Raw genomic sequence first — 13451 nt, forward strand, 5'->3', positions numbered from 1 at the left:
TTGAGATTTTGAATACTCATTATTGTAGTAGTGAATGAATAAACAATTACATATCAATGATTGTCTTTGCAGGCTGTAACTTGAAGATCTTCAACAACCAGGAGTTTGCAGCTCTCTTGTCGCAGTCTGTGAGTCAAGGTTTCGAAGCAGTTTATCAGCTCACCAGAATGTGCACTATTCGAATGAGCTTCGTCAAAGGCTGGGGTGCAGAGTACAGGTCAGTGCCACCTACTTATGATTGTTCCTTATGAGTTGGTTATTTCCTTTTCTTGTCATTACTGTAATTTGAGGGCTTTTCCTGTAAATTCACTCATGCAACTCCCTTGAAATTGTTGTTAGATCACAAATTTTCTCACCAAATATTTCCTGTACATTATTTTCTAGCTGTACGAGGTCACAAAAGTGATCATATTGTGAACACTTGGGTAACTTTATACCACCATCAGATAATACTGTAGAACCTCATTTTGACATACTCGGGATTTACGAATTCCCATGATTAACGTATTTTTGTACTTGCATCGTCATTTTCCCTGTAGTATTAATGCACTACTATCCCGCTTTATGTGAAACCGTTTACCGCAATTTGCATTGTAACAGCGCTGCATTTAATGGCAAACCATTAGAAAAGTTTTGATAGAACAATAAAAGTTAAAAGCGAATGGTGTGAACTTAATTTATTTAACATTATTTCATGTGCTTGTGATCACGGCAGCTTCATTTGCCATTGTAAACAACTAAAAATATTTTTTTGCCACTGCCACAGTGAACCATACAGCCATGAACGAAAATTTTTGTCATGTGAATGTGAAAATTAAGATAATTTTGATCTCTCCCCTTTAAACTTTAATGTATTATGCATGAAAATAAATTTGTATAAAGCATTTTTTACATAAACAAACAGGTGATTAGTGTGACCTTATTAACATAAGTTTTAAAGCAATGTACTGAATTCCTGTAAATATGGCATTTTGTTAATTTGTGGCAATGTTCTTTTTACCACATCAAAAATATTTTGGAAAGACATTTGGCAGCTCTGAATTTCCAAATATTGCAATGGAAACTTTTTTTGTCCCAAAATGAAAGTAGTTGTGTTTGTTTAATAGATTATTTCCTATAAAAACTTGAATTAATTAAATGTAACCGTACAAACCTTGGGGGTGAGGTACTAAAGGTTTGAGTAGGCAGCAGAACAAAGGAAATAATCTATTAAACAAACCCAACTACTTTCAAAAGATTGTTTACATTTTGGGACAAAAAAAAAAATACAATCAGCTTATTGAAACATCCACCACATGCTCCACTAGTGAAAATTCCGGGCTTGACCTTGCAAGGAATCGAACTTGAATCATTTTGTTGAAAGGCAAGTGATCAACCACTTGACCACCATGAGCCCAGTCTGACATGCCATGTTAGTAGGGACGTGCGAAGCTTCGAAATTTTCGAATCTGAAGCAAATATTTTTAGGATTTGTATTCGATTCATTCAAAAAAATAATATTCGTAATTTTTCGAAGCTTCGAAGGCAAACGAATATAAATTAGTCTTCTTTAACTTGCCATTTACTAGAGCCAATTATTAAAATGTGCATAATTTCTGCTAAAAACTAAAAACTTCAGGAAAATTGGTTAAGGATTCGTATACTTACGTTGAGGTTAAACATACGGACGGCGTACTTTTACAATTCCGTCATACAGAAATATTAGGTACCATAGCAAATATGAACGCCATGACTATTACTAGTGCAGATATTCATTACAAAATCTTTATTTACGCATTTACTTCCACAAGACATAAAAAAACACCACGTTATGCTTAAAATTTAATTTACGTTTTCTAATGTTTGTTTACCATGACAATGTTTGCGCCATTTTGCGGCCAGATGCTGCCAACTAGCCGAACTACGCCAGTCAGTTTAACAATGCACACAAAGTTGTGTATTAACATGATCACGGAAATAATTTGAATGGAAATATGTATCTTAGTTTTTCAGATATACGCCACACGTTTTTCTTTAAATTCTAGTTCGGAAAGGAAAGTGCAGTGGTTGCCAACCATTACATTTCACAGAATGATACAGTAAAACCTTTTTGTTGCGACCCCATTTATTGCGACCACCTCTCTATTACAACCCGATTTCGAGGAACCGTGAAAAAATTGCCGAAAATCCGAAGAAAATCGGACAGAAAACAAGTTTCTTGTGGTGAGTAGCGTGTTACTGCGTTTCTCTTGCCGAGTGCTGTACTGCCGTAGCAGCGCATATCTAAAAATAGATACCACTTCCTGTCGACCGCTGTCAGCGCTTGACAACCCCCATTCCACGTCCCTTTGCCGGCAGGGTGCAGATAAAGGTTTTTGTGGCAACGTGTTTACGTTTAGCTTTTTGCGAGTGTCTAGTGTGGTACGCAGTTAAGGCAAAGCTACCTGCTGGATTTCTCTTGATTTTGATTACTATCGGTTGACAATGTTTGCTTAGTTTTTGAAGTCTGGGTTTGGTATATTTTCTGGCTTGAATTTGTGAACTATTGTTGATGACTCATGCAGGTATTTTTTTTCCGATTTTGTGTATTATGGCTTAATAAATAAAATACCATTAAATATTAATTACTATTAATACAATGCCGTACCGTGCGCTGCGGCCGATCTCGGATGCTGCTTGTACTTGTTAACAATCACGTTATCTGCTTCATTTTAACGAGAGTAATAATATATTAAAACTGTCGGCAAATTGATAAAAGCTTCAAATCAGGGCACAACACTGGCCCGCCAGTTGTTTTCATTCAAAACGTGGCTAAAGAACTTGCATGGATCGGGCTGAAAACATCTGGCAATACGTGTAGGTTATAAGAAATCTTGTTATGAATTGGGATGTTATGTTTTTCGAGTAGATATACACAGCGACCGACTGGATGCACGCCCGCCTCGACTTGTTTTAACTGCCGCAGCGATGTTTATTTTGACAGCTCAAGCAATTATCTTTTCCCGTGGGTTGACAGAAAAAGGTCGCTTCACCCAGCATAAAAAAAAAGGCTACGCCACTTATTCCCCACGCAGGAAACACACTGGCTGCCGTCTGTCTCCCCCGCATTTATCTTTCATCTAACATTCCACGTCTCACTTCTCGTGCGAGCAATAACGAAGCGACCACGCATTGGGCCGTTTTATGCTTTGTTTGGTGACAGCAGCTTGATTTTATTCGGTATATTCCTTTTCATAGGACCCTTGCTATTAAAATACATTTATATTTAAGTTTGAAAGCTTGTAAATTTTTGCCAGAGATGACTGAACTCGAACTTGTTGTGAAAAGTGACATATTTTGACATACTTTTTTTTTTGGGCGTGTTTCCGGGGAGGGAGGGTCCGAAAATATTAACAACGACCTTACCCCTCCCTCACCGCTTTAGTACCCCATTCATAATAGCCCAATTTTACGGGAGAAGGGAGGGTGAAATGCGCAACACTGAAGGTTTTTCAAAGGGGAGCGAAGTTGGGGTGTTATAAGGGAGGACACTGGATGGTTTGTGTGTCTGGGAGGGATGAGCTAGCCTTGAAGAATGTTACCGAGGGGAGGGAGGGGTGAGCTTATGTGTCAAGAAGCCGCTGCCGCCAGCCAGCCGGGCGAGCTTCGTGTGCGCCCACTCGCGTTGCAGAACCTACAGCTGCCATATTTTTAAAGGAAATGTCCCATATTAAAGCCGACACAAAAATACGCTGTGTGTTAAAATTAACAGATTTTTAATGATTTTTCATTTAGTTATTTTTTTTAATTTTTTTCTGATTTTCACATTTTGGTCAAAATGTCAAATTTTTTGACGGTTCTCGAGAATGTATTCGTAAAATCACTGCATCGTTAAATCCGGGGTTCGTGACATCGGGGTTCTAGTGTATTTAACTACGGCAAGCAGAAAACGTACATGTAAACTAACACATATTTTCTTTAGAGGTGGCCTGTAGGGCGACGGACTTGTCATGAAGGTTGAAGTGGTTTTAAAGCAAAGCCGTCTAGCATTGTGAGTGACAGCATTCTGCCATTGTATGGCTGGTTTCTTAGCGAGTAGTGGTTGGGGGAGGGGGGTTGAAATGAACTGAAAATTTCGGAAAATATCTATTATGACCCTATTCCTGGGAACCGTGAGGGGTCGTTTCAGAGAGGTTTGACTGTATTGGCTTGGTGGTAGCCAAGTAGCCTGAAATTGTCTTCGCTGTATTAACTGCGCTCATTTATGAGAAGCCTAAGTGTTGAGGGTTGCTGTGTACTTTTTTTAATTGTGCGACTTGGTGCCTTCTTGCACCACACGGACCTTGGGACAGTGCTGCGATCTGTGGACTAAACGCATCATCATGGCGTCGGTTCGAATGTTGATGTATGTGCTCGAACATTTTTGGTCCTCCGGGCCCGGATTATAACGCAAATCAAGATTAACGGATGGTGAAAGTGTTATAATAACATCTAGGGAACGATTTTCAAAATATTTTGCACGGGTAAACGGTATAAGGACCTATCGGTGACGCGCGGTTGTAATGCCGACGGCTTATAATTAATGACGGACATTGCGAAGGTAGAAATTGATAATTATTAGAAGAGTGAAATTATGCGGCAGTGCATCTATGTTTACGGTTATTAAGGGCACACAAGAGTCCTTACGCGGGGATTAGTGAAGTTACGCACACAAAAATAACTATAAAATTTATAAGTCAAAAACAAAGGGAAACGCTTACCTACTAGATAAGCACAATGGCGGCACAAACACCGGAATTGCAATACGTAATTTTAAACTTTTTATTGGGCAAAGCCGATGAAGCCCGTGATTTATATGAAGCGTCGGAGGAGGATGCATCCAAATTGGAGGATTTTAAAATTGTATTTGAGGAAGTTATAGAAAAAAGGAGTGAATTACTAGCAAATTTCTTTGCTATGTGCACTAACCCCCCCAGTGATAAGGTCGATATGAGCGAAGTCAAGCAACAGTTCGCGGTTTATGAATTAGTGTTCCGGGAATTGCGTAAATTATACAATAAACAGACGTCAAGCCAAAGTGAGGTTAAGGCACCAGGTGACACAGTGCCTAACACGGGATCGCAAGCCATGTTAAGTCCCCACGTGTCAATGTTGCCTGCATTACCGCTACCGGTGTTCGGCGGTAACCGTGCTGAGTGGAAGGGATTTGCGGAACTATTTAACTCGGTAGTTGGCCAATGTTTGCACTTGACTAAAGTGCAAAAAACTCACTATCTGTTAGGATGCCTTAAGGGCGAGGCGCGGGACTTAGTTTGCAACATACCAGTCACGGAAGGTAATTATGATGTAATATGGGGCCTTTTGGAAAGGAAATTCTTGAGTGTTCGGATCACAGCGACCATCCATGTGCAAAAAATATTGCATTTGGCTCAAGTAGACAGTCGCAGTGAGAATGCCCTTAGCAAGTTTGTAGCCTGTGTTGAAGAGAATGTAAATGCCCTGAAGGCATTGGAATTCCCTGTCGAAAAGTGGGACTTTCTCTTATTGAACATTTTGCTAGAGAAGCTTGATTCACCTTTGAAACAGGGGTTTGAAATGTCAAATGAAGAGGACATTCCCTCCTACCGCAATCTCTTGAAGTTTCTGGACAAGAGGGCAAAGGCAGCAGAGCAAGTCCATCTGTCTTCAGTTAGGTGCACCAGGCCAGTCTTCTCACAAAACACTTCAAGCAACCGGGTTCTTAACATAAATAAGTGGCGTCCGATGAATGTGTCAGACTCAAACATACCCGGTTTTAGAAAGACTACACTTGTTTCAACTCAAGACAACCTGAAGTGTAGTGTGTGCGACGGATTTCATGGATTGCACACCTGCCAGGAATTTCGTTCAAGGTCGGTTGAGGATAGACGGAACTTAGTGCAGGCGCAGAGGCTCTGTTATAACTGTCTGCGGGGACAACACGTGGCAGCACAGTGTAAGTCTAAGTTTCGCTGCCAACTCTGCCAGGGCAGTCACCATACACTCCTCCACATTGTCACGGGACAGGGGCCTAGGAACTACGCAGCGAGCTCAGATGACGATGGACGGGGTGAGGAAGAAAGTCCAGCAATTACCATGTGTGCATCAGAAGAAATGAGGCCGGTCAATCCACCCACCACAGTGCTGTTAATGACGGCATTGATACGCATCAAGGACGGTGCAGGTCAATACCAAGTGGTTCGTGCGTTACTAGATAGTGCTTCGCAGTCTTCCTTCATCACAGAGGCGTGTGTACAACGGCTGGGACTAAGGCGACATCGTACAACTGTGAGTATTGCTGGGGTTGGCAACACTTTGATCCCGGAAGCCAAGGGATCAGTTATTTGCGAGATTAGATCACACCAATCACCAAAACTTCACATCACCAGCAAGGCATTAATTCTTAAAAGAATAACCAAGGACCTACCATCAACCAAGATTGCCACTGGGAGCTTAGTGCATCTAGATGGCCTGCCGCTGGCAGATCCCCAGTTCTCTGTGCCCAGTGCCATAGACATGCTGCTCTCTGCGGAGGTAGTGGCAGAAGTAATGACAGGTACTAAGATTCATGGACCACCTCATGCCTTCCAAACCCTATTCGGATGGGTACTGGCAGGCAATGCTCCATGTGCACAGTTCACTCAGCAGGCATCAGCATCATTACTGGTACGCACTGACATGTCCCTAGACCTCGCTCTTCAACGGTTCTGGGAGGTTGAAAATCTCCCTAGTAAGACCTTCACATCCAGGGAAGATCAGATCTGTCAACAGCACTTCCAGGAGACTCACAGGCGTGACAACCAAGGCAGGTACGTGTTGAGGCTTCCGTTTGCACGTTCAGCAGACATTTTGGGTGATTCATTCACAACTGCCCTCAAGCGATTGCAGGGGTTAGAGCGTAAACTATGTCGATCCCCACAGTTGCTTCAGCAATACCAGCAATTCATGGAGGAGTACGAAAGCCTGGGTCATATGTCAAAGATTGGGACATTGACACAGGATGCAGACAGCAAGGTGTTTGTATCGTTAAGGGCGGATGCGCGTAACCAACCACTGTACATTATACCACATCATGCTGTGGTCAAAGAAGATAGTTTAACGACTAAGGTACGCGTAGTATTTGATGCATCGTCGGAGACGACCAATGGACCCTCCTTGAACAAGTTGCTGTTGTCTGGTCCTAAATTGCACAAGGAGGTTGCTGACATTGTGCTGCACTTCCGAACATCAGCAATTGCGATAACAGCTGATGTATGCAAGATGTATCGTCAAATTGTAATTGATCCTGAGGATAGGAAGTTCCAGTGTATTTTGTGGCGAAATTCGGTTAGTGACCCAATACATATATTTGAGCTGAACACAGTAACGTATGGACTATCATCTTCACCCTTCCAAGCGCTCCGAACCATGCAGCATTTGGCAACAGACGAAGGCGCTAACTATCCTTTAGCTGCTCACACTCTGTTACATGATGTGTTTGTTGATTATATTGTGACCGGAGCTGATACTGTAGGTGATGCACAGGAATTGAAGACTCAGCTAGTGGCACTACTCGGAGCAGGTGGCTTCCAACTTCACAAATGGTGCTCTAATAATGGAAATGTAGTAGGCACCCATGACACTGCCCAGGCTGATATGAAATTTGACAGTACGGAGTCGGTGAAGGTGTTAGGAATACATTGGACTCCATCAAAGGATGAGTTTTGCTACAAGGTAAAGGTACCCACTGTACCGAATACCAAACGTGGTATTCTGTCCTTCATAGCTCGATTGTATGACCCATGTGGCTGGTTGGCCCCCGTGATTACAGCCAGTAAAATTCTGCTGCAAGTGTTGTGGACTAAGGGTCTTGGTTGGGATGACCAAGTTGACGAAGACGTCTTGTCTGAATGGGAGAGCTTTACAGCAGCGTTACCATTGTTGTCTCGGGTACGAATACCCGAGACATTGCAGGAATTGGACGTTCAGTTTCATGGGTTCTGTGACGCGAGTGAGAAGGCCTATGCTGCAGTCATGTATGTTAGGTGTGTGACAAGGAGCGGTGAAGTTACTGTGCGCCTGCTAATGGCAAAGTCAAGGGTCGCTCCCCTAAAGACATTGTCCATTCCAAAACTTGAGCTCTGTGCTGCACACTTGTTGAGTAAGCTATGCTTACATGTTTTGGCCCTTTTCCAGCCCAAGGTCAAGACTCCAGTGTTGCATGCTTGGACAGACTCAACTGTTGTCCTAGCTTGGTTAAGAATGTCTCCACACACGCTGCAGACATTTGTGGCAAATAGAGTGGCCGAAATTCAGATTGCGGTGCCACCAAGTGCCTGGAAGGATGTTCCCTCGGAATGCAACCCAGCTGATGCAGCTTCTCGTGGATGCTTGCCAGTTCAACTGCTGGACCAGTCTTGCTGTATCGGCGGTCCTGGATGGCTGTTGCAAAAGGAAGAACATTGGCCATCACAGGCGATGAAACACCACGGGAGCATTCCCGAACTGAAACCACCCTCAGTTGCAATATTAGTTGCTCAGCATGAAGAGAAGAGGTCAGAGGACCCTCTAGGTCTTATCCAGAATGCATCTTCATTGAGTAAACTTCAGGCTGTGACAGCATGGGTCCTGCGTGCGAAAGCAGGATTCCAGAAACAACAGTACTTACAGGACACCATTTTAACCTTCAAGGAAAGGGAGGCTGCTTTAACTTACCTGATTAAAATTACCCAATTATATTTCTTTAAGGATGCCATCACTGCCATCAAGAAAGGGGAAACATGTAGCAAGAATATTCAGGCATTGGCACCCTTCATTGACTTACAGGGAGTCGTCAGGGTGGGCGGCAGGTTACAACATGCCTCTATTCCTGAGAGGACGAAGCATCCTATTCTGTTACCGGCGCAAAGCAAACTTTCAGAGTTAATTGTGATTCACTTTCATGTTGGCCACCTCCATGCGGGCCCACAGACGACTTTGTGTCTGACACGGCGGCAATACTGGATAGTCTCTGGAAGAAGTCTGGTTCGCAAGATGCTTCACAAGTGTATGAATTGTTTCAAGGTGAGAGCTACGGCATTGAAACCACTCATGGGCGCACTACCAGTCGCAAGACTTACTCAAGTCAGAGCGTTTCGCTCTGTAGGAGTTGATTTTGCAGGACCATTTCTCACTACCCCAGTCAGAACACGAAGAAGAGTGACGTATAAGACCTACATGTGTTTGTTTGTCTGTATGGCCACTAAGGCGGTACATCTTGAAATGGTGACTGATCTTTCTGCAGACGCATTCTTAGCAGCCTTGAAACGGTTTGTCTCACTCCGAGGAACTCCCACGGAAATCTACTCTGACAATGGTACAAACTTTGTGGGTGTCAGTAACCACTTGAAGGAATCATACAAGACTCTGTGGTCAGGCGAGCCTCGACAGCACATCCTGTGTGAAGCAGCTCAACGAGGTATCAAATGGCACTTCAACCCCCCCGCAAGCCCTCACTTTGGGGGCCTCTGGGAGGCGGCTGTTAAAATAGCAAAACAACACATGAAGCGAGTAGTGGGGAACCTGCTTCTTACCCTAGAGGAATTTGTCACTCTGCTAGCACAAATATCAGCGGTGATGAACTCTCGGCCACTGTGTGCGCTGTCAACAGACCCTGAAGAGTATGATGTACTCACTCCAGGTCATTTTCTGGTTGGCGAGCCAATGACTGCTGTGCCAGACCACGATTTGATGAATCTTTCCCTAAATAAGTTGGACAGATGGCAACTTGTTACCCGCTTGCAACAGACAATGTGGAAACGGTGGAGTGTGGAGTACCTCCACACCCTTCAACAACGTGCTAAATGGACCACCCCAACACCTAACATACAACTAGACCAGCTGGTTTTGGTCCAAGAACCCAATCTTCCTCCACTTAGATGGAAGACTGCGAGAGTCACAGCTCTCCATCCAGGCCAAGATGGGATAGTGCGTGTTGTCACACTGAAGACTCCTCAAGGGACATTTGTGAGACCAGTGGCTAAAGTTTGCCCATTGCCCATGAACTAACCATACTAGTTCTTGGCTAGTTCACATTCTTGTTAGGTATGCCGTAGAGTGGAGTAGTTTTTTTTTGTTTATATGTTTACCTGGTGATTATGAAAATACTTATTTTCGGTGGGCGGAATGTTGAGGGTTGCTGTGTACTTTTTTTAATTGTGCGACTTGGTGCCTTCTTGCACCACACGGACCTTGGGACAGTGCTGCGATCTGTGGACTAAACGGACAGTTACGCATCATCATGGCGTCGGTTCGAATGTTGATGTATGTGCTCGAACACTAAGTAAGATGTCCATCAAGTTCTGTCCCTGCCCGAACACGCCCGAATATTCACCTTCAGCCAACCTCGGGATTTATTTTATTTTTGAGCAGGAAAAATGAATTCAAATATTAAAAGTGGTCAGTTAGGTTAGCTACATTAAAACACTTTAAAATACTATGGACAGTTAGTTAGGTTAGTATAGCTACATTAAAATAAACAGAGAAAAATAAATATATATAAATAACCCCGAGGTTGGCCGAAGGTGAATATTCGGGCGTGTTCGGGCAGGGACAGAACTTGATGTACATCTTAGGCTTCCCCTCATTTATACCCTCTCTTTTCTATGGCTCGACATTACGTTTTTTGTTTACTTGTTCACCAAGTTGGTTGAGTTCTATAAGCGTGCACTGTAAAATTTGAATGGTAAAAAATGTAATTACATTATACTTTAATTGTTTTAGTAGAAAGTGGCACCGTTTTATATTTTTTCTGACATATATTTGTAAACTAAACCTGCAATGGAATCGAAGGAAACTGCTAAGGACGGAAAAGTTGCAAGCTGCAATAAATGAAAAAGGAATACAAAATTACAACAGACAAGCAGTTCTCTTTATTATTTAGTAAGTGAGTCGCTGTTAAAAGCGAAAAGTGCATAAGATGTTGCGTGAAGTGTGTTATTTGAAGATTATATAAACAAAAAATGTGTAGGCTTACTAGGTACGTTTATTTGTGATTAAAGAAAATATTAGGGAGCAGAAAAATGTGTTCCCGACGGTTTCAGTCACTTTCACAGTCCATAAATTAGCATATCTAGCACAGAATATTTTGTTACATGTTAGTTACATCATTTTCTTGTTATTACTGTCAATTAAGAGCTATCCCCGTAAATAACTATCCTCATTGCATTTGTTGTTTTGTCACAGTTTTTGTCACAAGATAATGCTATCTATCAGGCATGTGATCTTAATTATTAACACTTAGGTGCTTTTTTACTGCTATTTTATAATACTTAACTAATTTCTGGTGACAAAGTGAAAAGAGAGCTATCGTGATAAATTTTAAAGACAAGCCCTTACATAATAATACAAATGACAACAAAATTAAGTAACCAACATTGCACTTAAGAACAAGGTCTAAATTAAGATATTTGGATCTACTTTGAGTAACCTTCAGTCACATGTCTATAAACACTAAATAGCATTATCATGAGCCTATTGACCTGCAGACATGCATTTTATAAGGAAAGGAAAAACTGTTTCTTTGTTGTAAACATAAAAATGTTGCTATCACGGTGAATTATATTCTAACGCACATGAATGAAAATAAACCAATTGATTGACTGCCATGTTAAGTAAGTGTACATATATCAGGATGCGAACACATTCCTTTAATTTGCTTGTTTGCAGGCATGAGTTTTTGAAACAGTGCTGGGACGAGTGTGAAGGGGCTGTGCGTGTGCTGTGCAGGAGACAGACGGTGACATCGACACCGTGTTGGATAGAGCTGCACCTGAACGGGCCGCTGCAGTGGCTGGACCGTGTGTTGACGCAGATGGGCTCCCCCCGCCTCCCCTGCAGCTCCATGTCCTGAGCTGCCCCGCCCCACCTCGATTCCTCTTTCGTCTCGTGTCTCACCGAGGTAGCTTTTCTTCAGTCATAGGGAGTGCAGTTTTATTTCGACCATCGTCGTTAGCTATGAACTGTGAGTATCTCTGGATGCGTTCAGACTTTGTTGTAGAATTTTTCAGCTTGTTCCTTAGTTTGAGTTTTAGAATGTTTAGATTTTATTAAGATACTGTGCCAATCAAGTAGTGTTAAGTGTCCGGCTGACTCTCCTACGTCAGTATGGTTGGTGTCCGACGATCGCAGCTCTGATTTTTTTTGTAAACTGTTCTAAATGTAAATACAATAAATTTCTCTTTTTCAGATTTATAGAAATCCTCATGTACTATTTCATATATCAGATTTTGTACTGTGCTTATGTAGCAAAGCACTGTTTTACGGTGTCTCACCCATAGTTGTAAGCCGTGTGCAGGTGCCGATTATGTTAAGACTTTTGTGATGTCTACAGTGGATACAATTTTCAATTTTACAATACATTTTATTAGGTACTCAAAATTACATTGTGACTCAAGAGTGCTGATAAGAAAGACATCTATGTATTATTTTGTTTCCGTCTGCCTGGTTTTGGAGGTTAAGCTAGGGTAGAAATATGGGTAAGTTATGGTTTTTTTTGTGGAAATGAGGTTGGCTGAGTGCAAGATTATGAGAAGTCAGTTCCACTTTAGGAAAAATAATGGTTTGGAAGGACAGAGCACGGTTGCATGGAGGGCAGAGGCTAATGACCGATGTTGTGATGTCACGTGGCTGGGGTTGGAAAGGCTGCCGTGAACATTGCCGCCCGTGAAAGGAGCCTCTCGTACATGTGGCCTCTGGTTTCCTTTTTATTTCTTACAAATTTAGTCAAACCTCGGAGCTTCATGTAGCCTGGGTCCTGCCCTCTGGATGTTACACATGCAATTGAAGTGAGAAATTAGAATGCATGATGACAACGAATTGGTTTTATGGTGGGAATTAGTGTGCTGAGGTACAATATATATATATAAATATATATATATATATATATATATATATATATATATATATATATATATATCCGAAGTACATGTGGCACTATAATTACAGCAAATCACCTTTGAACATTAAAATTTTGTAAACAAAATGCTAAAAAATTATGAGCACAGCACAATAGTGGTGGATTCAAAGTTTGATGGGAGATACTCACATAGTAGTTAAACATGTGGAGGCTGCAGGAATTACAGAAGTCGCCCTTCAAAGCTTGAAACACTGTTATTTTGAAGTGCAGGCAGCACTGGGTCATAGCAGATGCGATTAGACACAAAGAGTTCTTCTATCCCTTGGCCAAAATCTCGATGGGTGAAATTTATTAATAAGGGGCCTACATCATTGTTATAGCAGTCAATAGGGCCAGATATTGGGTAAGTGAGCCAATGATTTAGAACTTTCATGCATTAAATGAAGCGATGAATAAAATAATGAGGAGCATCTGCACTATTGTGGCAAGCTTTCAAAGAAAAGTTGTTGACTTGGTTGCAACAGAAATGGTGCTAAAGAATGACATGAAAAATTAATTGGTTATTAATTTATATAGTACATTAGCCTGTTTTGAATATGAA

At 41.9% G+C, this 13451-nt stretch overlaps 1 protein-coding gene across 2 annotated transcripts in view; it reads left to right on the forward strand.

The window, feature by feature from the left end:
• The window catches only part of LOC134530935 (mothers against decapentaplegic homolog 3), a 56569-nt gene extending 44377 nt beyond the window's left edge, over positions 1-12192 (forward strand). For both annotated transcript variants that reach the window (XM_063366258.1, XM_063366259.1), the window contains 2 exons: positions 73-217; positions 11722-12192. In XM_063366258.1, the coding sequence (XP_063222328.1) occupies positions 73-217; positions 11722-11845 (269 nt within the window). In that variant the 3' untranslated portion in view covers positions 11846-12192. The remainder of the gene's footprint in view (positions 1-72; positions 218-11721) is intronic.
• The last annotated feature ends 1259 nt before the right edge of the window (positions 12193-13451 follow it).

This window comes from Bacillus rossius, chromosome 3 (genome assembly GCF_032445375.1).
Source record: "Bacillus rossius redtenbacheri isolate Brsri chromosome 3, Brsri_v3, whole genome shotgun sequence".
Taxonomy (NCBI): domain Eukaryota; kingdom Metazoa; phylum Arthropoda; class Insecta; order Phasmatodea; family Bacillidae; genus Bacillus; species Bacillus rossius.